Source organism: Miscanthus floridulus, chromosome 7 (assembly GCF_019320115.1).
Source record: "Miscanthus floridulus cultivar M001 chromosome 7, ASM1932011v1, whole genome shotgun sequence".
Taxonomy (NCBI): Eukaryota; Viridiplantae; Streptophyta; class Magnoliopsida; order Poales; family Poaceae; genus Miscanthus; species Miscanthus floridulus.
In genome coordinates this window covers 113,981,999-114,008,483 of record NC_089586.1, presented here as the reverse complement: position 1 = coordinate 114,008,483, position 26,485 = coordinate 113,981,999, and the positions used below count along the sequence as shown (strand labels likewise).

The window sequence follows — 26,485 nt, the reverse complement described above, 5'->3', positions numbered from 1 at the left end:
AAGCATTGTCTCCGATGTTGATCACTGGTCCACTGCGGATGTTAGTCGTAGTTGGAGCAGAGATTTCACGGAGAGTCTTGTTGGTCATGGCTTCAAAAACTGGTGTTAAGCTTCGTCTTGTATGGTTGTCTTCCGATTCTAAAGCTAGAACTTTCTTGAGTTTAGCTCTAGTCTTCCTAATTAATGCCTTTGGATCTTTAATATAGTTTGTCGGAAGGTCAAAATCAGTCATACATTACCCTGCATAAGATATAAAGGTAGACAGCATAAGGGTAAACCTGTTTGAGTAGAGGTCAATGATTTTCTCGATCACATCAATAAGTACAAGTTTATCAATATTCCATGATTTCCTAGCTACCTTCCCTGGCAATGGTGCCAGAAATGCTTGTTGGTATTTATTAACTTGTCACTTGTTTAAATAGCCACGTAATGTTTGTTGATATTTCTTAACATCACCTTTGCTAAGTTGTCATCCCTAGCTATAATCCCATAAATGCTTGCTGATACTTTCTAGCATCACCACTAGAATGACACTAAAAAGTACTTCAAGTATTTTATTGTGATTAGAAAAAATATAAATATATATATGAAGGGATCTGCAAGCGCATAGATAATTTATCATTGTAGCATTTCACTCGAAAATATCTCAGGTATCGTTATTTATATTTTTACCACAGGGAAGGACGGACAGTTGGAATATATTGATAACTTATACGTATGATGGAAAAGTAAACCATAACCAAACTTCTACTCACAGTAGGGGTAAGTCAAGAGATAAATATGATAAGTAAAGATAAATGATAAATGATCACTCAGAGTACTCCTTTCTATGGCATTAACATTGCCAAGTAGAAATTAGAGAAATAATTCCTAAGTCATTCTTAATTACAAGTCAAAGCTGTTGATTAGTGCAATTATACTTAGTAGTCATGGCTAAGATCGACTTCATATCTACACATAAAGGATGTTACTAAAGAAGATTAAGAATAGAGTATGTCTTCCTTCGTAACTAGATCTTACTTGTCCTATATTCAGGGAGTGGACTATAAAAGACTCAATGGGAGTGTCACATCCGCGGTCTACCACATGACCCGGAATATAGGATGCATCCGCAGATAAACAATATATAAGCACCACGCTTACACAATGTCAATCACTCACCCCATGTACATTAGACCGAGCGCTATACAAACTTATGTTTGAATATAATGAGAATTTAGTTATACTAAGCATATAATCAAAGTAAACAATAAACATAATAACTAGAAACATGAATAATATTAAGAACAATGTCGAATCAATTATAGCAAACACATGAATAATGAAAAGATATAAAAGAGGATACAAGGGGCTATACCAAGCCACGCTTCTTAACAAGATTAGAAATCCAAACGAAGCTTGCCTCCCTCTAGATCTAGCCTAGCTAGCTATACCCTAGAATATGGTGGAGCTCTAAGGATGATCAGGGTTTGATCCCTTGAATGATTAGGGTTATTGATGCCCTGTGGGTGACAGGGGTTGGTATATATAGGGAAGAGCGTCAATCCTGAGCCCTCAGATCAAACCAACTTGAAAGAACGGCGTAGATGCAAACTCTAATGCAGTGAAGAACCGACATAGCAACAAGAGGTTGACAGGGGCCCTACATGGCCGGCTGGCCTATAGGTGGGGCCGGCCGACCCCACCTGGTGGCCACCCTCTCTCTGCTTCGGTGGTTCGCCCTCTGGAGTCCTCTGAAACCTTCTGGAGTTATTTTCGTCGCAGATAATTGTAATTAAATCTAACGTTTGGGTCCACCTTGACAGATTTTTGAATAAACCCTACTGAAAACATAGATTTACTAGAACTCGTGGAATTTGTTAGTTTAAACCTCTAAACCTATATTGGTGATCATATTCATATATTATGTTAACAGTTTATAATGGTTGTTAACTACCGTTAACACCATGTTAGTTGTGGCGCCGGACAGACAGGCATTAGGGCCGCAACTGGTGATGTGGAGGCCAGCAAGAGGGCGACGACGGCTGGTGGGAGGGCTAAGGACGGACCTTGTGTAGGTTGGTGTCTAGGCGTTATGTTAGTAATGAATCTTGTCCGAAGAGGAAGCGAAGCGATGACCGATTCAGGCACCACGCTCGCGAATCGTGTATCGCCGTATGCACTCTGCCTCCCTCCTCTTTGTTGTGAACTAATGAGATGATTGGGAGTGCACACATTTGGCCCAAAGCCTCGAGCCAAGCAAAAAACTACATATATTATAAGGGGATATAAGACCACGTTTGGATCGGAGAATTTTGAAAGGAAAATTGTAGAATTCATAAAACGGAGGAAAGAAAACTGCAGTCATTGTTTGGATTGGACGAACCAACGAATTCCCTTCCTTTGGAGTTTGGAATATTATAATGATGCTCATTTCACAGGAAGTGGAAAATCCATTCCAATCTCTTAGTTTGATGGTTTCTCTTCCTATCATGTAAGTCCGACGCAAAACACGTGATGAAGAGAGAAAAGAAGCAGCCAACACAAAGGAGATTCCTATTCCTGCCTGTGAGGCTAGATGCTTCTATTTTTTTTTATCATTTCTAGTTTTAAAATTCTTATGTTCCAAATATTTTTTTTTTTCTCTCAGCCTCGTTTGGATGTACTCAGATTCGTATCAAACCACATGTGTTGGAACGAATTGGTGAGGAACTTTGAACTAAATTTCATTATAATCTATCCCAACACATATTGATTGAGGTGAATCTAACAACATACAAACAAGGCCACATGTGTTTTTCGGTCTTCTGTTTTCATATTCTATTCCGATTTATCTATTCTAAATATGTCCTCAATGGTTTTTTAACCACGCCTAGAACAATGGCCCTAGGCCTAAATCTACCACTGGTACTGTACCAGAATTATATTACTTTTTGGATACGGTGAGTAAATAAATTAATTAGAAAATCTTAGTTAGCGCCCGTCAGGGTCTTACGCCGCCTAAACCCCTCCCTGAACCCTAGCAGGTTAGCAACCCAAATCCCATGCCGAGCCAGCTCCTTCAGAGACTACCCAAACTGCCCCTACGAACCCAGCTCACCAAACGCAGAAATATCACCTCCGTCCGTGCGCAGCGACGGAAAAAAAGAGGGAAAAGAACCAAACCAACGCGAGGGCGCCTCACCCAGACTCCTAGAGGCCGCACGAGAGGAGAGAGTAGACTATCTCCGTTGACGTCACCTAAATTATTAGACCTATTTCATATTTACATAGCACGTAAAAGATTTAATATCTATTTTTTATTTTCTCCGGCAACAAAATTTAAAACAGAACTTTTTTCTGCAAATAAGTATCTAGTAGAGAGGATATTCATATTTGAATTGTGTCTCTACTGTAACTCAAAATAGGTCTTATATATAGATATTCTGTTGGAGACTGATATAGTACCTCCACGATCCATTTTAGGTTTGGATCTCCATATACTACGGACAGTCTTAGACCGTCTCCAACAAAAAAAATCTATATGGGCATCTAAACATAAAATGGATAGCAAAAGATCTAAAATTAGCCTCCAACAGAGTATCTATATGAGAGACCTATTTTAGGTTGTTCGAGAGGCACAACCTAAATATAGACATATCTCTTCTAGAAATCCATTTGCAGAAAAGATTTTTTTTTAGATTTTGGTGTTAGAAAAGATGTCAAATGTATTAAACGTTTTGTACTGCCAAAGAACGAATTGATGTCGTATTTTAAGTGTTGTGTTGGGAGATAGCGATCCGTATAAAAGGAGCGGCCGGCGAGGGCTGCAGCTCCCTCCTCCCCCAATCATTCCCTCCGTGCCTCGTCTTCGCGCCGCCTCTCATCTTCCCGGAGCCGAAGCTTCCGCGCCGGCGGCGGCGACGGCGGTAGGTGACTCTCACTCCCCTACCAAATCCCCTTTCCATGCATGATAATTCGATCAAATCCATCTTGTCCGGGCGTCGCGCTGAGGTGGAGGGGTCTCGATTGGTGAGAGGGTTTAGGGTTTTGATCCTGCAGCAGATCGTGCGCTCGGCTGGTATTTTGTTCCGTTGTGGTTTTGTTGAAGTGGCGATGTTTCTCTGTGGCTTTAGAGAGCCGTGGTGTATGCTGTCCTGTGAATTTTGTATTTTTTGGCCTAATTAGATTTGTTGGTGTCGGTTTCTGGTTTGAGCAGGAATATGGCGGGGAAATCCAAGGGTGGAAAGAACAAAGGGAAGGCGCAGGGCGCGGGTCAGTCCGCCTCTGCTGAGCCAGAGGTGCCGGCGACTGACGGAGCCGAAGTGGTTAACCCAGAGAATGGGGAAGTAAACGAACCCCCTGCCACGGAGGATGGTGTGGCAGATGTCGAGAAAGGAGACGGGGATGGCCCTGAGGCTGTGCAGCCTGCAAGAAAGCGAGCTGAAGGTGAGGCTATGGCTTCTTTACTTATTCACTGATACTGACATACTGCAGTTGTATTGTATTGCTTGAATAGTAATACAGTGAACACGATGGGACATTGTGTTTTACCTGGGTACAGGTGGACAATATACTTTTGATCTAGTATGTTATTTGGCTGAAGCTATGCTGAATAAGTGACATGTTTGCTCCTTCAATGTTTGTATGGCTGTGCTTACACTAATGATTCTGGATTTATGTGTTGATAATACTAGTACTTTGTAGTGATATAATATTTCTGGCCAAGCTCTGTTAGAGTAATCATCTACATCCTTAAATGTTTCAGTTGGACTGTTAAAACTTTCATCTATGGAATTTAGCATGTTGTATTGTTGTTGTTTTGCATGAAAAACCTTGCCTGCATGCTTTTAAATGGAGACAATTCCTGTGAATGCACTGCTGCTTTAACAATTAACCATTCAAGCAGGAGAGCTTCATCTGTACCCTGTTCCTGTCAGGACACAATCAGGTGAAAAGCTCGAGCTGCAGGTAAGTGTAAAAAATGTTCTTTCTTTGTCTATTTGACTTGAACTAGTTCTGTCGTTTCATGGTATGCTATTATTTACAGCTAAGCCCAGGAGATTCTGTTATTGATGTTAAACAATTCCTCTTGGATGCTCCTGAAACATGCTTCTATACATGCTACGATTTGATATTGCATACTGAAGATGGGTCAGCTCATCAGTTAGAAGACTACAATGAAATATCAGAAATAGCAGATATAACCTCTGGTGGATGTTCACTGGAGATGGTTGCTGGTATGTAACATGTTCCAGTTTCTTCTCTATTGTCCTATGTCAGTTCTTATTTCGTGGAGCTGAAGTAAATGTTCTTTCAGCAATATATGATGAGAGGTCTATTAGGTCACATCTCCGACGTGTGAGGGAGCTACTATCCCTGTCTAGTCTTCATGTTTCCCTATCAACATCCTTAGCTCTGCAGCATGAGTCTGCTCAGGGAAAATCTGCAGGTACATCAGGTCCAATATTTTTTTGATCTGCACTTGTACTTATACCTTCCATATTTGGTGTAAACGCCTCAAGTAATGTTTATAGTACTATATAAATTCATGCAACTTTAAAACCAACCTGCTGTCGATTTTGACCTTACTTGATTCTACCCCTGCTCAACAGGTTCTGAAAAAAGCCCTATTCAGGAGCTTGATGGTTTAAATTTCATGGAGGATAGTGCTGGTGCGCTCACTAATTTATTGGCTTCTGCACCAGCAGAGATAAAATGTGTTGAAACCATAGTTTTTTCGTCTTTCAATCCTCCGCCGAGTTATCGGAGGTAATCCTGCCATCTTGCATTGCTACCATTGTCATATTATTCTTGCGTATCTTCAGAACCATTCTTATAAAAACCAGTCTTCTAGGCCTATTAATAAGCGTAACACAAGGAGTACTTAGCATCCTGTTTCCATTATAACCAGTCAATGTGGTATGATCCTCCCATTTTCCCCATAATCGGGCTGCTATCAAGCCATATAATGAGCCCTCTTTGGCACAGCTTCAGCATTCCAACTCCGAGCTTCACCTTAGATCTTGAGTTTGTATGCTAAAATCAAGAACCTTAAGACTTCTTTGTCTAGAATAGAAAAAAACAGTTCAAACAAACAACTTAGGTGTATCCACAGCTAAAGCCCCACAGATTTCTGGAGCTAGAAATACTCAGCTCCAAGAAATCCATAGACTTTTTTGGCTGGAGCTGGAGCTCTCCCAAACAAGGCCAAAGTTCTGAAAGGTAGGCTTTACCTTTTCTTTAGAATGCTGGAACAAGTATATTTGATTTTTTTCAAGATTGTTGCATCGCAATAAATAAATAAATATAGGTAGTACTCTAGTGCTCTATCCTTTTGTTGGGATCTGCACAAAACTTGAAGTGCTTGATGGGTTAAGTGCAATATCCTTTGGTTTGTCTGCTTGTGCTTTAAAATGTCATTAGCTCAAAGAGTGCATCATAGAGGCACCACCCATTATTTTCTCAAGTCTGGTAAGCTCTGGTCATTTTGCCTAGAAAGGTGTTTTTACCTTAAGATATGTTGCTTTGCCTATACTTGGGCTATGTTAATATTTTTTATGTTAGTCATAAGCTGTGATGTTGGAATTCTTGATAACTATATTATTGTTTTTCTGTGTATTTCTTATTAAGTATAGATGTATATATTCCATATACTGGGCTTGATGCCTAATTCTGTAACATTGTTGTGAGCTTGTCAGTTTTGAGTTGGGATTTTGAGGAATTAACACTTGATAGTGGTTTCCTCAGGTTACATGGAGATCTCATCTATATTGATGTTGCCACATTAGAAGGAAACAGATACTGCATTACCGGAAGCTCCAAATCTTTTTATGTTAACAGTAGCAATGGAAGTTTATTTGACTCGAAACCTACAAAACAAGGACTGGAGGCCAGCACTCTCGTAGGCCTACTCCAGAAGATCAGTGCCAAATTTAAGAAAGGTCTGCTATTGATCTAAATTTTATCCTTGTTGGTTGTACTGCACTATGTTTAATCTTTGCTGACATTTGGACAAATCTTTTGAAGGTTTTCGTGAAGTCTTGGATCGCAGGGCATCGGCTCATCCATTTGAGAATGTTCAGTCTTTGCTTCCAGTGACTTCTTGGTTAGGAGCTTATCCTGTGCCAGGTAATTTTGTCAGTGATTCACTCCCCGACTATATTACATATTAGAAATCCAAAAAAAGAGCTGTTCTGTGGCATGTTTTTTTGGGGGTTTCCTTTTGTATTCTCTAATATGTTTTTGAAGTGCTTTGGTGCAAGTATGACTCGACCATGCTATATATTACTGCCTAAATTTAGTTTTGCCACACTTTCATTGGAAGAAAATTGCCATATAGACTTAGGTAATCTCTAGCTAAAACTCTAGTCTATATTAAGTGTGGCATGATGCTAAACAGATTATACCAATATGTTTGTCTTGTTTAAACTTCTCCTATTGGCTTCATAAGCTACGAAGGCATTTCAGCAGTACTGTTTCCTTTTCAGCAGCTTGGAACCTCTTACTCTTCTAATTTTCTTTCTTAATGATATTCGATAATGATATATTGGATCTCTCAATCTTGGTATAAACTTACCATTGGCAATATGTTATGAGAACTGAAAGCACTCCACATTCTTATATGTAACAGCGCATAGACGGGATGCAGCCAGGGCTGAAGACTCTGTTGTGTTGTCATATGGCACTGAATTAATTGGCATGCAGAGAGACTGGAATGAAGAATTGCAGTCCTGCCGGGAGTTTCCTCATGGCAATCCTCAAGAAAGGTTCTTTAGTTGTTATCCCACTTACTGGATTGACTGCTTTATACCTGTAGTAACTCATTATTTTTGGCTGCGCAGGATATTGCGTGGCAGAGCGCTCTACAAAGTAACATGTGATTTTGTTGATGCTGCTGTAAAAGGTGCAGTTGGTGTCATTAATAGATGCATACCCCCAATAAATCCAACTGACCCAGAATGTTTTCATATGTGAGTAAATATAATGTCTATCTTTCTGCTTTAAAATCAGAGTAAACAATGTCAACAGGTTCTACGTTGTAGGAGTATTTTAGTAAGGTTATATCCGTTGCTGTGGCTATGTATGCTTTTTTCATGATTTTTGAAGCTAATGTTTTTTTTTTGGAGTTTGTTTAAAGTTGAAGGGATGCCATTGAAAAGCTGTGTAGAGCCTATCCTAAACTGATACATGGTTCAACTTTTTACTCTCTGTGAAGAGCCTAAAGACTGACAATAACAAACACTGATCAATTTATATCTGTTATCAACCTGTGATTTTAGGTACATCATGGAAACTTAATTTGTCTGCAGCTGATTTGAATTCAGCATGTTATTTTCAAAATGCTCATCCATTTCTTCGTCATGTCCATTTGAATCTGGAACATCCAAATGTCGTCACAATCACATGGACCACTTCAATACTTTAATTATATAACAGTGATGGGTTCTGCACTTACTATTAGACAATATTTACAAATCTATAGTCTAACCTAGTTGCCATGGGACCAACCAGATGACCAATCGTGATTAGTCTTCAACCAGACTGATTAGTAGAGCCTAGTCGGTTCTAGTCGTCCATATAGTCGGCGTATATATTTCAGGACATATACATACTATATATGTGCCTATATGTACTATATATATAGCGTACACAATAAAGCAAGCATCAAGACTATATTAGTGGTTAATTGGTGACTTGTAAAAGTTGATTTCTGAACTGTACAGAACTCCATATTCCTGTCCCAACAAGTGAGTAGCAGAGGGCAGCACAGCAACAAGCCGACTAGCAGAGAGGCTGCAGAGTAAGGGATGGAGGAGGGAAAGGGCACACATCGTCAGAGGAGGAGCTCATCACGAAGAGAGCGGTGACTTGAACTGGCAGAGGGCTCCGGCGGCTACTTCATCGGATACGAAAGACACACAAGAGACAGGGAATAGAGTGCGGGGGAGGAGTTTCGTGCGGGGGGAGGAATCACGTGTGGGAGAGGAATCGCCCTCGTGCGCAGGTGGAGAGGGATCACGCGGGAAGAATAGTAGCATCTTGTGGGAGGAATTTGTGCCCAGCGTCGGGGAGGATTCCAGCGCGCCTCCTACTGTGTGTTTTTGGGCGCTCATATGCGAACCCTAACAGGCCAAATTGCCAGACCAATAGCCCACATGTAAGCCCGGTTAAGCAGGCCCATGAAAAACAGAGCGACCAGCCTAGTTGGCTGACTAATCGCGATTAAGCAACGACTAATAGGACGGCGTGTAAACACTGAGTATTAGATCTCTATCACGGTGCTTATTTATAAAGTATCCTGAGTTAGTATGTCTCTGCTCGGACGCTTGAGTGATTGTAAAACTTATGTTGAATTATTGATAGTAAATTAAAAATTAATATCAATGTCTACTAGATTATAAGCATTACCATTCTGTATTCAAAGTACGTCTTTTTTCACCAACTTGTACTTCCGGGAGTTGTTCCATGACACATTCAACTACCCTGCTTCTTTACTATTGTTCCAAGTTTATTTTCATTGTTTCCCAGTTTACGTGTTTATGGGTACTTTAATTGATTTTTTGTTTGTCAACATCCGCATATTCTGATATTTTTACTTTTCTATAAAGGCATGCCGAGGTAATTTGCACACTGTCAATTAAAGTTCAATCTTTACCCTATCTCTTCTACAACACTGAGTGTATTCTTATTTGTGCTCTTGTTCTAGCTTGGTGAGGCCTTTTAATTTAAAAGGTTTTGCTTCGTCATTTTGGTATTAGTGTAATGTTGAGTTATTTCCTTGTAATATGGATTGCTATGGCTACAAAACTGTTAGGAGCTTATCACTTTCTTGCAATGTATACATGCTTGGTTAAGTCTTATTTGAGTTTCTTGACAAGTCTGTTTTAATTTCACTCCTTCCAAAACTTACCCCTGCTATTCCTCTATCCCTGCCCCAGGTATGTTCACAACAATATTTTCTTTAGTTTTGCTGTCGACTCCGACTATGAACACATTTCAAAGGACCACAAACCAGACTGCCAAAATGGCTCCAGCAGAAGCACCAAGGTTTCCTCCCCAGATGTGATCGCTAAGCCAGATACAAACCATGCTGAATCTGCTGAGGTAGCTGACTCAAAATCCGAAGAGGCACAACTCGCGGATAGCGAGCAGGCGACATATGCTTCTGCAAACAATGACTTGAAAGGAACTAAGGCTTATCAAGAAGCTGATGTTTCTGGCCTTTACAATCTTGCGATGGCAATAATTGATTACAGAGGTCACAGGGTTGTAGCTCAGGTCTGTATAGAAATTACATGTCCTGGTAGGCTGGTATATATAGCGCTTTTAGAATCTTTTGCTGTTTCTATTATGTGTTCTGTAATCTGTTTTTTTCACTCATAACATCTTTTTGTATATTATTATGTCAAAATGTCACAAATGGTAAGCTAAACTCCAACTTACGTTCCAATTATACTGGACTTGTAGAGTATCATACCTGGTATTCTTCAAGGAGACAAGTCAGATTCCCTTCTGTATGGCTCTGTTGATAATGGCAAGAAGATATCTTGGAACGAAGCGTTCCATTCAAAGGTCAGTTGTAATAAAGAGTAAACATTTTTTTTCTATTGAAAGAAGTCTGAAAATTGTGTTCATGTTTCTTTACAAGTGACTAGTCTAAACCTTGAAATTTAGTCCAGTTCAAATATTTGTTAACTAATTCTGCAATGCCATCTTCAGGACTAAGGTTTCGGTGCAATGTGAAGTATGATGATCGTTTATAGGAATTGTTTTAATCAGGCAACTTGAATTGCATGCTATGTTAAGTATTCCGTACTGAGCAACATTGTTGTTAGTGCACACTGACATATGGGTTGAGTGACTTATATTTCCGTCTTACTTTCGGAGTGCTTACATTTCAGGTTTTGCCTAGCTTTTTATGTTTTTTTTGTTGTTGCTTTGAAGTACACTTGATTCTTGAAGTCTTGGTAGGAAACTTGCATAAGAATATTTCATTTGCATAAGAATATTTCAATTATTACACTCGATTCTTGAAGTCTTGGTAGGAAACTTGCAGTGATCTGTCGCCACTTTAGTATTTTATGCTATGTGCACTCAACTTTTGGCAATAATTATCTGGGCCAGAGTTTTAATAGAACTCAAAAAGTCAAAACTAATGTTAATGTTATTTCATCTTCTTTTGCAATTTAGCTTGTTCTCAGACTTTGGCTTATTCTCCAGTGTAACTAATGTTAGTGCTGTTCTGTATTGCTGTTTTAGGTAGTTGAGGCTGCAAAGCGGCTCCATTTGAAGGAGCATGTGGTTTTGGATGGTTCTGGCAATCCTGTAAAATTAGCTGCTACAGTCGAATGCAAGGGCATTGTTGGGAGTGATGACAGGTAATTTGATTCTTGAAGTTACACGCTGGGGTCTGTTGATGTCTGGTATAAGTAATGAAAGCACTCGCTACCATTTCATTTTCTTTTCTTAAAAGCTCATCAGTTTACATTTGTCTGTGCCTGAAAGCAATGAGCATGTTTTGAGAATTATTAGTAAGCATGTGGTTTAACTGTAATTGCTGGGTTCTGGCAATCCTGTAAAGTTTACATGAACTGTAAAAAGCCCTTAGATTTTGTTTTTCTTCCTGAGCTACCCTTTTTTCCTTTTATAGCAATAACCGGGGGTTTTGTACTCGTGTTGGTATATTTAGCACAGTTGTTTTGTTACTTACTATCATGTAGGCATTACATTTTGGATCTGATGAGAGTGACTCCTCGAGATTCTAACTACATTGAACAAGAGCACCGCTTCTGTGTGTTGAGACCTGAACTTATAGCATCATTTGTTGAGGTTAGCTTATCACATTTTTTAATCCTATTCGCCAAATCGTAACATGGTTTATTTTGTGGAACATTTGAATTGCATATTACTGTATTTTACCATCTATATTTGTGCAGGCTGAATCCATGAAACAATCGTTTAAGCAGAAGGTTCCAGATGCTCCAGTTGCAAGTACTTCTGATGCTAAGGTTTGTGTCGATAGCAATCCCTGTGTTCTTTCTGTTTGTTCAGAAGCATTATACATAAATAAGCAACTAACCATTGATTTTTTTATGCCACTTCAATAATGCAAAATTGTTGAACTTGTAATCTTTTTGTGTCATTCATATGTTCCTTAAGATTCAGTTGCATGATCCCTAATTTGATTACCTAGAGTAGAGGTCTTTAATCGAGCGGTATATATCAATTTACTGTTGCCAATTTATCCCTCTTGAATATTAGATTAGTTTGTACACTCATAGACCAATGGTACTAACAGAATGAATAGTAAGACTGAATAAAAGAAGGTATGATGTTTAACATTTGTAATCTGGAAAATTATTCCTGTTGTTACAGGCTACCTCTGTTGAAGGAGATGACAAGTCTGAAGAAAGCTCTGTTCATACACACGAGGAAAATGACAACTCAAGCTCTGAGATTCTTTTCAATCCAAATGTGTTTACGGAGTACAAGCTTGCTGGCAGTCCAGAGGTCTTCAAAACTACTCTTTGTATAATTAATATCCATATATACCAATTTGATAACATTGTAGTGTTTGCTATTCCTAGGAAATCGCTGCTGACGAAGAGTTGGTAAAAAGGGCTGGCACATATCTTATGGATATAGTGATCCCGAAGTTTGTTCAGGATCTTTGCTCCCTTGATATCTCCCCTATGGATGGACAGACTTTAACCGATGCATTGCATCTCCATGGGATAAATATTAGGTATCTGGGCAAGGTTAGTCTGAGTCTATAGGTGGACCAGCTGAAATTGACGTTTCATTTCATCTGTTCTGTTCATTATATGATTCTTGTTTCAGATTGCAGGCATGGTCAAACATTTACCACACTTACGGGACTTATTTTCTGCTGAGATAATAGTTAGATCTGCAAAGCATGTTATCAAGGTAGTATAACTTTCTTAATTATGCTTGTTACTGAGTCTGTTACTTGATTGTGGGATTTATTGCAAATTTATGAAAACCTACTAATGTGTAAAATTTATAGTAAACTGCAGTTAGGGTTTTCTGACTACCAATCTGGAAATGAGTGGTCTTATTCCTGTTGATTTTAATCCATTCTTTTTCCACAACTGTAAAGCCGAATTAAATTACTGGGCAGCAATGAAATTTCAACGAGTTTAACAAGTTTTGCAACCCGTTTGCGACCATAACAGGTACTTGCCCACACCTCTGAACACAAAGGGTTTAGCGGGTTAGGCAACACTACCCCTTACCGGTGCAAAAGCTTAGTTTTCAGAAACGACTTGAACTAAAGTGCTGGCTAAAAAGTTGCTTATTAGAAGCAATTTGAACTAAAGTACTGGCTAAAGAGTTGCTTATTACAAGGCACTCGAAGGCTGACACAGCACACAGGCTGAAGCAAGGGTCGAGCCACTGATTCCAAATCACTACTTGATAATTGCCTTGGAGATCTCTGGTCCACCATTCTCTTTGATGGAAATGTAGCGCCATTTCCTGCATAACCTCTGTGCCTTTCTTCACTCGTTGCACGAACTCGTGGTTATGAAGCCCCCCCTGCCCAGTATTTCAGGACAGAGCAGATTAAACAAATAATCACGGGAGGAGATTTGATTCTTTTCCCTTCAAAACATGTAGAGGTTCTTATTCTCCAAATCATCCAGCACACTGCTGCAAGGCCAACCATGTACATTTGTTTTCCGTAAGGCAGGCTCCATTTTATCCAAACCTTGGTGTGGTTTTAATCCATTCAATTCGCATCATCGTATTATTATATATGTTAGTCGCTGAATTCTCACTCTTGGTAGTAGGAGAATTCTTACTCTCATCGAGAGAGGATGACACTAGGAGTTGGGGCAATTTTCTTGTCTATTTCTCACACAAGCTCACACAAATGCCATACCAACCTGAGGGGTTGGGGTTACATATTTATAGGCTGCTAGCCAGCTAAGCATATGCCAAGATGCTAGTCTAAGATGCTAATATGCTGTCCTAGCTAAGATGCTGTCCTCTAGTCTAAGATGCTGTCCTCTAAGATGCTGTCCTTTAGTCTAAGATGCTGTCCTAAAAACAGAAAAACAGCCACAAGGACCATGTGAGCAGCACAGCCCCACAAAGACCAGCCACACATGAGACTTATCCATCATTCTCCCCCTAAGTCTTGTGCGTCGTCTTGTGGGAGAGTTGAACCATCCCGGTCCTGGAGCAGAGCTCAAGGAACTTGATCCTCCCAAGGGGCTTGGTGAGCAGGTTTGCAAGCTAGTCCTTGGTGTTGATGTAGCTCGCCTTGATGCTCCCTTCCTCCAAACAGCCTCGGATGAAGTGGTACCTCACCTGGATGTGCTTGCTGCGTTCGTGGAACACGGGGTTCTTTGCCAGGGTCAGAGCGGACTTGCTGTCCACCCTGAGCTCCACCGCTCTAGTGTCTCTGCCGAGGAGATCACCAAGCAGTCGAGCGAGCCAGAGCGCCTGAGTCGAAGCGGTGGAGGCCGCTCTGTACTCGGCCTCGCAGCTGGACAGGGCCACCACCTGCTGCTTGACCGACTGCCAGCTAACGAGGCACTTGCCGAGGAACAAGAGGATCCCGCTCGTGCTCTTGCTGGTGTCGATGTCGCCGGCGTGGTCGCTGTCGCTGTACCCGACGAAGTGTGCCGCCCCAGGGCACCTCGGGTAGTAGAGGCCGTGGTCGAGAGTCCCGCAACGTAGCGGATGATCCTCTTCACAGCCTGTTGGTGCTCCGTCGTCGGTCGCTGCATGAACCGACTAACGTAGCCGACGGAGAATGCCAAGTCCGCCCGTGTGTGGGCGAGGTAGCGAAGGCTCCCCACAAGACGCCGGTACTGCGTAGCGTCCACCTCCATCGTGTTGTCGCGGCTCAGCTTCAGCCTCTCCATCGGAGTGAGAGCTGGGTTGCAGTCGGTGAGCCCAGCTAGCTCAACGACGCGCTTGGCGTAGGCGGTCTGTCGAAGCGTGATCCCAGAGTCATCCTGGTGCACCTCGATTCCCAGGTAGAAGGAGAGAGGCCCCAGGTCACTCATCTGGAAGGTGGCTTCATCTCTTCCTTGAATGCCGCCACCTCCGCATCCTTGGAGCCGGTGATCACCAAGTCGTCGACGTAGACACCCACCAGCAGGGCATTTTCTCCATTGCCCCATCGGTAGATGGCCGCCTCGTGCGGGCTTTGCTCGAAGCCCATCCCCTTTAGCGTGGAATCCAGCTTGGCATTCCACGCCCTCGGTGCCTGCCGCAAGCCAAAGAGGGCCTTGCGCAGGCGGAGCACCTTGCCCTCCTTGCCGGGGATCGCAAATCCCGGCGGCTGGTGCACGTAGACCTCCTCCTTCAAGTCGCCGTTAAGGAACGCCGACTTGACGTCCATGTGATGAACACGCCAGCCCTCCTGGGCAGCTAGCGCAAGGAGGAGTCACACGGACTCCATCCGTGCCACGGGAGCAAAGGCGTCGTCGAAGTCGACCCCCTCCTGCTGCACGAAACCTCGTGCCACCAAGCGAGCCTTGTGCTTGACGATGGTGCCGGCTTCATCCCTCTTCAGCTTGTACACCCACTTAAGGGTGATCGCGCGGTGGCCACGAGGAAGGTCAGCAAGCTCCCAGGTGCGGTTCTTCTCAACCGCATCCATCTCCAACTGCATCGCGGCGCGCCATGCCGCGTGTCTCTCGGCCTCTGCGAACGACCAAGGCTCGCCGTCGTCACATGCAAGGTGCAACCGCGCCTCCAGGTCCTCCAGGTCGTGAGGCACCAGTCCCGGCACCAACTGGTCGCCGAGAAGGTTCTCCATCGTACGGTACCGCAACGGCTCGCCGTCGTGGTACGCGTCGATGCGCTCCTCGTCGTGAGAGAGCGGAGTAGCGAGCTCAACCGGGCTATGCTCGACACGAGCTGGTGTTGGAGTAGACGTGCCCGGAGAGGTGCCTGTCGGTGCTGGAGTGCGTGGCGTTGCCGGCTGTGGTGAAGCCGGCGAAGAACTCATCGCAGCCGAGGTCCTGGCTGGAGAGCGTGGAGCTGTCGGAGTAGCAGGCGCCGGGGTCGGTGGAGGCTCGGGGACTGGGGTAGACGCGCTCGCCGAAGAAGAGCTGCCTACTCCCCCAGCTCCCTCGAAGTGGACGTACTCGACAGTGAAGTCGTCGTACGTCGGAGCCGAGCAATCGTCCACCGCCTTGTCCCACGCCCATCCTCGCCCTTCGTCGAACACAACGTCGCGCGCCGTGCTCTCACGCTGTGTCTTCGGGTCGAGGATGCGGTAGGCCTTCGAGCCCTCCGCGTAGCCGATGAATACTCCCGGAGTGTTCCTGTCGTCGAGCTTGCTGATGTGGCCAAGCTCCTTGGCGAACGCGAGGCAGCCGAAGACCCGCAAGTGGGAGACCGCCGGCTTGCGCCCATGCCAAGCCTCGTATGGCGTCCTGCCGTCGAGCGCCTTGGTAGGCGAGCGGTTGAGGATGTAGACGGCCGTCACCACTGCCTCTCCCCAGAAGACAGCCGGCATCCCCCTCTGCTTGAGGAGGGCCCGAGCCATCCCCACAACCGTCTGGTTGCGCCGCTCGACGACGCCGTTCTGCTGCGGGCTGTACGGCGTGGAGTAGTGGCGCTGAATGCCCTCGTCAGCGCAGTACGACGCGAATTCAGCCGCCGTGAATTCGCCGCCGTTGTCGGTGCGCAGCACGCGCAGCTTGCGGCCGCACTCCGCCTCCGCAGCAGCCTGTGCGCGTCTGATGGCGTCCGCAGCCTCTCCCTTGTTGCCGAGGACCATCACCCACATGTAGCGGGAGAGGTCGTCGACGAGCAGCAGGAAGTAGCGTCGTCCTCCCGGTGTGGCCGGTGTCACTGGGCCACACAAGTCCCCGTGCACGAGCTCGAGCCTCTCCTTGGCTCGAAAGCTCGCCCGCTAGGGAAAGGGGAGTCGCCTCTGCTTCGTCAACACGCAGATGTCGTAGAGCTGCTCCACATGGTCGAGGCACGGCAGGCCTCGCACCATCTCCGTGGCACTGAGCCGCTTCAGGGCCTCAAAGTGAAGGTGCCCGAAACGCTCGTGCCACTGCCACGCCTCGTCGTCCCAACGAGCAGCGAGACAGAGGGGTTGTGCCACCTGCACGTTAAGGACGTAGAGTCGATTTGCGCTTCTGGATACCTTGGCAAGAAGGCGACGACGACGATCCCAAATCCTCATGACTCCGTCCTCAACCACCACGCGCGAACCGTTCTCATCCAGCTGTCCCAAGCTGATGATGGAGTTCCTCAACGCGGGGATGTAGTAGACTCCGGTGAGCAGCCTGTGCTCACCAGACACGGCGGTGAAGATGATGGAGCCGACGCCCTTGATCTCCACGCCAGAGGCATCCCCAAACTTGACGGAGCCTCGGACGCTAGAGTCAAGCTCGGTGAAGAACTCCCGTCGACCGGTCATGTGATGGGTGGCGCCGGTGTCGAGGCACCACCTGTCAGTCTTGTCGTTGCCGGAGCTGTCGCCGAGGAGGGCGTGTGCTTTTGGCTCGTCAAGGTGGAGGAGAGCCGCTGCGGCCGGTGCCGCTGGGGGTAGCTCGATGCTGGCATGTGCCATGAACAAAGCCGGCTCCTCCTCCGCTTGTGCGACGTGGGCCTGGCCGCGTCGTGGCTGTCGACAGTCCTTGGCCCAATGGCCAAGCTGGCCGCAGTTGCGGCAGGCGTCGTCTCGTGCCGGCTTGTGCCTGCCGGCGGCGCCGCCCTGGGCGCCTCCGCGGGCATCACCCTCGGCACGTCCTCGCGCCCCGGCCTGGGCGTCTCTGCGCGCCTTGCGTGGCTTGCCACGCTTGCGGCTGCCTGTCGCGGAAGAAGGCTCCCCCTTCCTCCGGTCACCTTGGCTGGCAAGCCACTGCTCCCGAGTGAGAAGGAGCTTCCCGCCAGTGGTGATGGGCCCCGAGAGGGACTATGGCTCATCGCTGTCGACGACCTTGAGGCGACCTATCGCCTCCTCGATCGACATCGTGGAGAGGTCCAGCAGAGACTCGATCGAGCGAGTCATCTGCTTGTACTTCTCGGGGACGCAGCGGAAGAGCTTTTCGACAGCTCTCTCCTCGCCGTAAGTGTCGTCGCCGAACTGCACCATCTTCTGCAACAGAGTGTTGAGACGGAGAGCAAAGTCATCAACGTCCTCACCTGGCTTGAAGGCCAGGTTCTCCCACTCCTTGCGAAGTGCCTGCAGTGTGGTCTTGCGGGCGCGATCGCTGCCGATGCGTGCCGCAGCGATGGCGTCCCAAGCCTCCTTGGCAGTCCGCTTGCTGGTAAGCGAGAACTGCATCTCGGGCGGGACTGCAGCGATGAGAGCATCCAGCGCCCGTCGATCTAGGTCGTAGTCGACGTCGCCGTACCGGATTGCCTCCCACATGTGCCGCACCTGGAGCTTTACCCTCATCACCGCAGCCCACTCGACGTAGTTGGTCTTGGTGAGGGTAGGCCACCCACCGCCGGGACCGACGTCCCTGACAACAGCCTGGAGCCCGTGGTAACCACGGTACCGATCCGGGGAGAGGGAGCCACGCTACCTGTGAAGGCCGCGCTCTCCATCGACCCGTCGGTACCGATCCGGGGAGAGAGAGCCACGCTGCCTGTGAAGGCCGCGCTCTCCATCGACCCGTCCGCCACCGTTGCCGTGCGCGCCTCCTCCAGGAGCGCCACCGGCGCGTCCGCGCCTGTCTGGGCTGCCGCCGCGCTCGTGGGCGTGCGCGGCTGCCCCAGGAGCGCCACCGCCGTGCGCGCCTCCTCCAGGAGCGCCGCCAGCGCGTCCGCGCCTGTCTGGGCTGCCGCCACGCTCGTGGACGTGCGCGGCTGCCCACTGCGCCGCCCGCGCTCGCGCTGCCTCCCTCTCTAGCAGCTCGAGGTCCGCATCGACGGTGTCGTCAGCGGAAATGGAGCTGCCGATGCTGCCGCGCAGAGCCTCGACCTCCGCCGCCGCCGCACGCGCTGCATTCGCCGCCGCCGCTGCTTCCGCCTCCGCTCTGGCTGCTGCCAGCTCCGCCGCTGCCAGCCTCGACGCCCTTGCCGCCGCCGCAGCGGTCTCTGCCGCCGCTCGCTCGTGTTCCTCTGCCGCGGCAAGTTCGGCCTCCTGCCGACGCCGCGTGCTCGAGGCGACCGAGCACTGAGACTGCCCTGCGGACATGACGCGCTACCGAGGGGCTGCTGTGTGGGGAGAGGGCTGCTTCAGACGAGCTGGGAGAGGAGTGAACAGGAGCGGCCGGAGGAGCTGCTGCTGCCAACAGCTGGGGCTGTTGTGGGGTTGGGAGAGAAGATGAGCAAGAGATGCTCAGGCTACAGGATAATACGGCTTTGATACCAGTTGTTAGTCGCTGAATTCTCACTCTTGGTAGTAGGAGAATTCTTACTCTCATCGAGAGAGGATGACACTAGGAGTTGGGGCAATTTTCTTGTCTATTTCTCACACAAGCTCACACAAATGCCATACCAACCTGAGGGGTTGGGGTTACATATTTATAGGCTGCTAGCCAGCCAAGCATATGCCAAGATGCTAGTCTAAGATGCTAATATGCTGTCCTCTAGTCTAAGATGCTGTCCTAAAAACAGAAAAACAGCCACAAGGACCATGTGAGCAGCATAGCCCCACAAAGACCAGCCACACATGAGACTTATCCATCAATATAGTTATTCTTGTTTGAAGGGCAGGCCTGGTGCAGTGGTAAGAGCTGTCTCACCAGGTTGCGGGTTCGAAGCAGCCTCTCCGCAGATTTTTTTTTTTTGGGGGGGGGGGGGGGGGGGGGGGGGGAGAAGGCTTGCCTCGGTTTTTCCCTTCCCCAGACCATGTGGGAGCCTCCGGCACTGGGTCTGCCCTTTTTATTCTTGATTGGTTCCTTCTTGTATGCTAACCAAGTTGTTTGTTCTCACTCAAGGATATACTGAGGCAAAGTTTGGATCATGATATTGGGCCAGCTATTGCTCATTTCTTAAGCTGTTTCGTGGGGAAAGTTGTAGGTGCTTCCACAAAGGGTAGTCTTAGCAATGCGCAGTCAAAAACTCTGAAGGTATGCCTTCCCAAGCTTGGTAATCTTGTGGTTTTGATATCTGCAGCAAACACTACTATTGAATTTTGTGATGTCGCAGTTTCATATTTTTTTATATGATTTTTAGGGTCATGAAAATAGCCAAATTCAAAAGTCTTCTAAAGGCCATAAACTGAGCAATGCTGCTGCTTCAAGAAAAAGCTTATCAACTTATTCCCATCTAACCTCTGATGGAATTTGGTTTAGCATTAAGGAATTCGCAAAATCAAAATATCAGGTACTTATGATTTCTGCTGTGTTTCTTTGAGGTCTTCACTTTTCTATTTGAAGAACATCACTAATGTTTTTTTGTTTTTTTTTGTTTTTGTTTTAGTTTGAAGTGCCAGATGATGCAAGGCTTTCAGCCAAAAGGGTAGCTGTTCTCCGCAATCTTTGCCAAAAGGTTAGTACCATTCTGCCTTGCATGCTACTTGTTTATAGCATGATTGTTGGTTTATTTGCTACCAAAAATATTGGTAGTTTGTGTTTGGTCCAAGCAACTTCTATTGTCCTTTTTTTATCTAATATTGGCCTGCATGTTGTATACATGCTCTCTGTAGTATAGTAGGCCCATTGAAACTATCAAATGCCATTGTTTGTGCATCTATTATTTTTTTTAGTCACTGTACCTTGTACATGTAACAGGTAGGGATAACAATTGCTGCACGCAAATATGATCTGGATGCTTCAACTCCATTCGAAGCCTCAGATATGTTAAATCTCCAACCAGTTGTCAAGCATTCTGTTCCAACCTGTACAGACGCAAAGAATCTTATGGAAGCAGGGAAAGTCAGGATGGCTGAGGTATACAACTCTGTTATTTTTATTTCTGATGTAGTATTGTTGCTGTGAGGACTTATCCTGTTTTCTACAGACTGACATATATAATACTCCTAGTGTTGTGTTTTTTGTACAACATGTATGCAAATTTTATTAATGCATTTGAGCATTTCAGGGAACATTGAATGAGGCATATGCATTGTTTTCAGAAGCCTTTTCACTGCTTCAACAGGTATACACAAAAGCTGTTTAGCTTGAAATATCTGCAGAACTTCTATTTACTTGACCTTTGATTTGAAATTACAGATAACTGGTCCCATGCACAAGGATGCTGCAAATTGTTGCCGGTAAAATGCTAACTTCTTTACTTGCCTATTGTGTTGGTCTTACTTTTGTAAGGAAAACACACATGAGAAATTGAACAATCTATTGGATATACTACGCCACATTCTTCCATTTAGATCATGGCATATGCTACTCACAATGTGTATATGGTGTTCGGGAAAAAAATACTCATAACGTGTACATGACTTCACTATCTTTCACCTCTGTGAATTACTATGCACGTGTATGTAAGAGTTGCATTACATCAGGGATACGATATTTAGTCAGATGTTCAGCTATGAAATGCAAAATTTGTTTAGGAGTTGAGGATTTTTTGTCATTTACTCCCTCCATTCCAAATTACAAGACGTTTTAACTTTTCTAGATACATAGGTTTTGCTATGCACTTAGATATACACTATGTCTAGACTCTAGATACATAGTAAAAGCAATGCATCTGAAAAAGCCAACACGTCTTATAATTTAGAATGGAGGGAGTACTTTTGTTGTTCTCTACGTTCAGATTTAAATCCTTGGGAAAAAAACAAAATGCTTGTTCTTATTTGTTATAGGTACCTTGCTATGGTTTTGTACCATGCTGGTGATACAGCCGGAGCAATTGTGCAGCAACATAGGGAACTCATCATAAATGAGAGATGTCTTGGTCTTGATCATCCGGACACAGCCCACAGGCATGCATTTTTGTTTAAAAAAATATTACTGCTAAATTTTGATATTATCCTTGAATCTGACATGAAGCCTGATGTTATCATTGGAAAAAACTTATCGCCTATGCTAAATCCCTTTCGTTTATGTTAAAATTGTGAAGCAACAGTGGAAAATTAATCTAAATTTTGCTATAAAGTTCATCTAAAATATGTAGGTTAACTGCTGAGCTAGTGTTATTGTAGTCATGCAAACATTTTTTAGCTTATTAGTGTTATGGCATGTCTTGAATTCTACTAGTTTCAAGTTAGACAGAATCATATTTTCTTTTTTTTTCTTTGATTTGTCAAATGCATTTTACATTTTTACTCTATTCAGCGAATTTTTACTATCCTTTTACACCCATTTCTTCTTCAGTTATGGTAACATGGCGTTATTCTATCATGGGCTCAATCAAACTGAACTGGCACTGCGGCACATGTCCCGCACACTGCTGCTGCTAAGTTTGGCGTCAGGACCTGATCACCCAGATGTTGCAGCAACTCTCATAAATGTTGCAATGATGTACCAGGATGCCAGCAATATGAATACTGCTCTTAGGTATCTTCAAGAAGCCCTTATGAAGAATGAGCGACTTCTTGGCCCTGACCATGTTCAGACAGCTGTGTGCTATCATGCTCTTGCCATTGCATTCAGCTGTATGAGCTTATATAAGCTTTCAATTCAGGTTAGTTCTGACAACGGATACTGATGGGGTAGTTATTTCATACTGTTGACTTGACATGTTGGTGTTTCATGACAGCATGAAAAGAAGACTTATGATATACTGGTAAAACAATTAGGGGAAAATGACTCACGGACAAAAGACTCAGAAAATTGGCTGAGTACTTTTAAGCTTCGAGAAGAGCAGGTATATTTTCTATGTTTGTTGATTAGCAATTTACTTTTCAGAATATTGCAAGGGATATTGTGTAATTATCTTGACAGAACAATAGATTGTGATGTTTGCTAAATGGGTTAGTGTAGTTATTTTATTTAGCTTTACAGTCAGCAAGAAATTTTACTGGTTGATTCACTTTTGGCCCTGAGATTCTTGTGTGCGTCCTAATGTGCTGTTATTATGTACTGGTAGAAAGTATGTCCATAACATATGTTTTTTTCCCTTCTGATCTATTACCTCTGCATATCTGTCATTCTTGCATGTCGAACATTATTCTATGTCAATCTCCACAGGTCAACGCCCAGAAGCAGAAGGGCCAGGGAGCTAATGCATCCGATAACGCTGTTAAATTCTTGAAGGTAAGCTAAATTGCAGACCTTCCTTCTATACCAGCTTAAATTCATCTGACTTTAATGGCCGAAGCAATATCCATGCTTCCACAGAGAGCTTACTTTGGACAAAGTACTGTAGATCATAATCCTCTTTATGATGCATTTTATTGTTCTTTTATGCTACTTTTGGTTGAATATTTACTCCTATAACTGTATGGCTATTGATATTTATATCTGCAGATATTGGATTTATGGTTGCATTGAATAACCTCTTGCTTTTGCAGGCAAACCCTGCATTTTTACAAGCAATGAAGGCTGCTGCCATACAATCAGGTGATGGGTCAGCAAATGTCAACAGGTCGCTCAATGCTGCAGTAGTTGGAGAAGGTGTACCACGACTGAGAGGAGTGGATGAGCGAGCTGCTCGAGCGACTGCAGAAGCTCGGAAGAAAGCTGCTGCAAGAGGCCTTAATGTCCGTTATGGCCCTGCGGCAAACCATGCGCCTGATGAACTAGCTCAGATTCTCAAACTCATCAATGCTGCTTCAGGGTCTTCCACGTCTGCCTCTGCAAAAACTGAGGAATCTGCCTCTGAAGGGCAGGCAACAAATGGATCTGTTCAAAACGGAACTGCAACTGAAGCGATGGCTGCGGATACCAACGGGCCATCTGCATCTGCTAAGTCCACTGTCAACACACCAGTTGGATTGGGGACAACATTGGAGTTGAAGAAGCAGAAATCAAAGCCAAAGTCGTAGAAAACCTGTGCCTGGCATTTTTTTTGGGCAACATTTTTCGATTTTAGGGTGATTTGGGTTTTTACCTTTTGGCCCTGTTCACTTGTCTTATAATCCGTACTTTTCGCCTTCTTTTCAGCCGGAACAGTGTTTTTCTCTCACAACAAATCAGCTTTTTTATAGGATTGCCACGTTCACGTGGTGGAAGAGTTCATTTGTTTTTGTTGGAGGTTCGTAGGAGGGTTCAATAATCATTACAAGAAAGAAGACAATTGTTTCGAATCATCATTGATAGACCACTGATGAGATAATGGCTAATCCTTAAGCTAATAAATCTGTAGTCGGTACAGTACCTGTTTAAAAAAATTGTGCAAGATTAGTATGGTAATTTGTTGCCCAACAGTGTTATTTACACTTTGTGTGACTTTTTAGTGCTTCTGTTGGTGTCTGTGCATAACTTTTTTTAGTGCTCCTGTTCTTGTGCGTTCAGGGTTTCTGCAGCTCCACTGTGTTCGATTGTATTTTCATTTGATTTGAAGCATCTTACTGCGCATGTGCAATTGTGATGACTACTGACAAATGGATTGTTTGCGGCGTACCCCGTTAATGCCATAATCGATCACGCCGGGTATACCGTTAATGTAGTTCAAATGGTCGCTATATCTTTTTTCTGATAATGCTCCTATCAGCCGTCGGTGGCTGCATCTGGAGATTTTTTAAACACTTTTTTAAACACTTTTTAATTCTAACACTTTTTTTCTTCAAAAGTAGCACTTTTGGCCGTGCCTATTTTTAGGGCGCGGCAAAACAACGCTGCGGTGCGGCAGGGGTGCGTACGTGACCATGTCCCGGTCCGCTGGTTATTGACGTGGCAGGCCTTATCGCGCCACCGATCAGGGCGCGGTTGTGGCGCGTCACTTGTTAGGGCGTGGCAGAGCGAAATAGAGGCCCGCGGCCTAGTCCCTTCCCCCCTCTCCCTGTTTCACTCCGCATCGCACAGCAGTCGCCTCCGTGCTGCCTAGCCCCCGTCGCCGCGCCTCCTAGCCCGCACTGCCACGCCTCCCCCGCCAGCTCCCTCTCTCCCTTGTCTCCCTCTTTTAGTCTCTCCCTGTCCCTACTGCGCTGCCGCCCCTCCCCGTCGCTGGCGCGGCCGTCGCTTCCCTGTGGCGTAGCCTTCCCCTCTCCCCATCCTCTTTCTCCCCTGCCCCCCTATCCTTAACCCTCCTCCAGCTTTGGGCGCAGAAGAAGCCTGCCGTTGGCCGGCCATTGCCGCCGGCGGCCAGCTCGTCGTCTTAGGTGGATTGGGGTGATCCTCTTGTCGCTGGCCGGCCATTCCCACTGTGGTTTGTCGAGGTAATCCTCTTGTGCATTTGTTGCTTCAATATAATTGTTGTTAGCTAGGATTAGGATTTAAAATTAGTCAATGAAATTACTAAAGTTAGCTAGATAGGTATAGTTAGTGAAGTTAGTATTGTTAGTATAGGTACTAATATTAGTTAGTGTATTTAGTATAGTTAGTTATTATAGTTAGTTAGAATTGTTGTTATAGGTATTAATATTAGATTAGTTAGTTTTCTTAGTTAGTATAGGTATGAATACTAGATTAGTTAGTACGCACGACGATTTCGATGACCTGATGAAGTTTCTGAAATGCTTTTGTAGATGGATTGTTGTGTTAGAGTTTTCTACAGAGGAAGTGTTAGGAGAGAAGATGGTATGTTTAAGGATATGGAAGAAGAATTGGAATGGTTTGATGAACCTCCTAGCTTCAAAGATCTTTGTGGTCGTTTGAATGGAAAGTTTGGCTGGTGATTATACACTGAAGGGGAGGTTTGATAGTGGAAAGACTAGGACACACTACGTGTTGATGCCCTTACAGAACCATGCTCACTAGTCTCGCTACAATAGGGTAATCCAAGGTTCCAATGTGGCCATGACTGAGGTGGTTGTGGAGAATGGGTACAGGATGCATGGTCTCCATGAGGGGTCGTCCTTCGATGATGATATCAACAAGAATGTGGGGTTCATGTGGAACCAACTATGGGTGCTATGGATTTGGATGGTCAGTTGACACCGGAGCAGTTTCATTCAAGTCAAGTAAGTTGTATAAGCAATGACTTCGATGTGAATGAGTTCGAACGGGAAAAGGAGGAGCAGGAGGAGGAGGACATGATCGGTGATGTAGTTAGCAGTGTTTCAGACGATTTAGATGATGACCAGGGAGGTAGACATGCTATGCCCACACCGGTTGATGCCATGCCAGTACCTGTTCATGGTATGCCATTACCAGTACCAACTGAGGTTTTGCATGCTATGCCGGCTCAGGGTAGACTAGTCATAGATTTGCCAGCAGATGATACCCCCTATGATTCATGGGGCAGAATTAGCGAAGCACAACAGTATGTTCCACCACCACCTTACATAGCGACAGAGCTTGAGCAACTAAGGGCGATGAACGTACCTTTCAGGGGCGTTCCGAACTATAGGGATGTCAGCATGACGGATATGGCAATTTGTGACAACGATCTCTAGATGTGTAGGAAATCATTGTATGACCATAAGAAAGAAATCCTTAGTAAGGGGATGATATTCAATACAATATCAGAGATGAAGCTCTTCCTTCAGGACTATGCTGTGTATCACCATAGGTGAAAGTGCAATCAAGCCTTAATTGTGGGTTTTGGTGATAATGACAACACAATT

The 26,485-nt window shown here is 45.0% G+C and overlaps 1 protein-coding gene across 2 annotated transcripts; it reads left to right on the top strand.

Moving 5' to 3' along the window:
* The first annotated feature begins 3,750 nt into the window (after positions 1-3,750).
* LOC136467620 (clustered mitochondria protein-like) lies at positions 3,751-24,218 on the top strand. 2 transcript variants are annotated; one of them, XM_066466382.1, is made up of 29 exons: positions 3,751-3,887; positions 4,178-4,407; positions 4,868-4,929; positions 5,009-5,198; positions 5,279-5,410; positions 5,574-5,730; positions 6,709-6,902; positions 6,988-7,089; positions 7,592-7,727; positions 7,803-7,931; positions 9,900-10,239; positions 10,429-10,533; positions 11,221-11,339; positions 11,682-11,790; positions 11,898-11,969; positions 12,337-12,471; positions 12,549-12,719; positions 12,802-12,888; positions 19,854-19,985; positions 20,092-20,241; positions 20,338-20,406; positions 20,649-20,807; positions 20,959-21,015; positions 21,090-21,130; positions 21,680-21,799; positions 22,191-22,500; positions 22,576-22,683; positions 23,007-23,072; positions 23,330-24,218. In XM_066466382.1, exons 2-29 carry the CDS (start codon positions 4,182-4,184, stop codon positions 23,801-23,803), a joined length of 4,152 nt encoding a protein of 1,383 aa, XP_066322479.1. In that variant the 5' UTR covers positions 3,751-3,887; positions 4,178-4,181; the 3' UTR covers positions 23,804-24,218. The 2 variants fall into 2 exon arrangements, with proteins under 2 accessions (XP_066322479.1, XP_066322478.1); XM_066466381.1 differs by having other exon boundaries at positions 7,592-7,931.
* Positions 24,219-26,485: the final 2,267 nt, after the last annotated feature.

Excerpts from the sequence above, each read along its gene's own strand:
- LOC136467620 (XM_066466381.1), top strand. The coding sequence starts at position 4,182 with ATGGCGGGGAAATCCAAGGGTGGAAAGAACAAAGGGAAGGCGCAGGGC. Across the intron at positions 5,411-5,573 it reads TGCTCAGGGAAAATCTGCAG|GTTCTGAAAAAAGCCCTATT; the intron begins GTACATCAGGTC and ends CCTGCTCAACAG. Across the intron at positions 21,131-21,679 it reads GATGCTGCAAATTGTTGCCG|GTACCTTGCTATGGTTTTGT; the intron begins GTAAAATGCTAA and ends TATTTGTTATAG.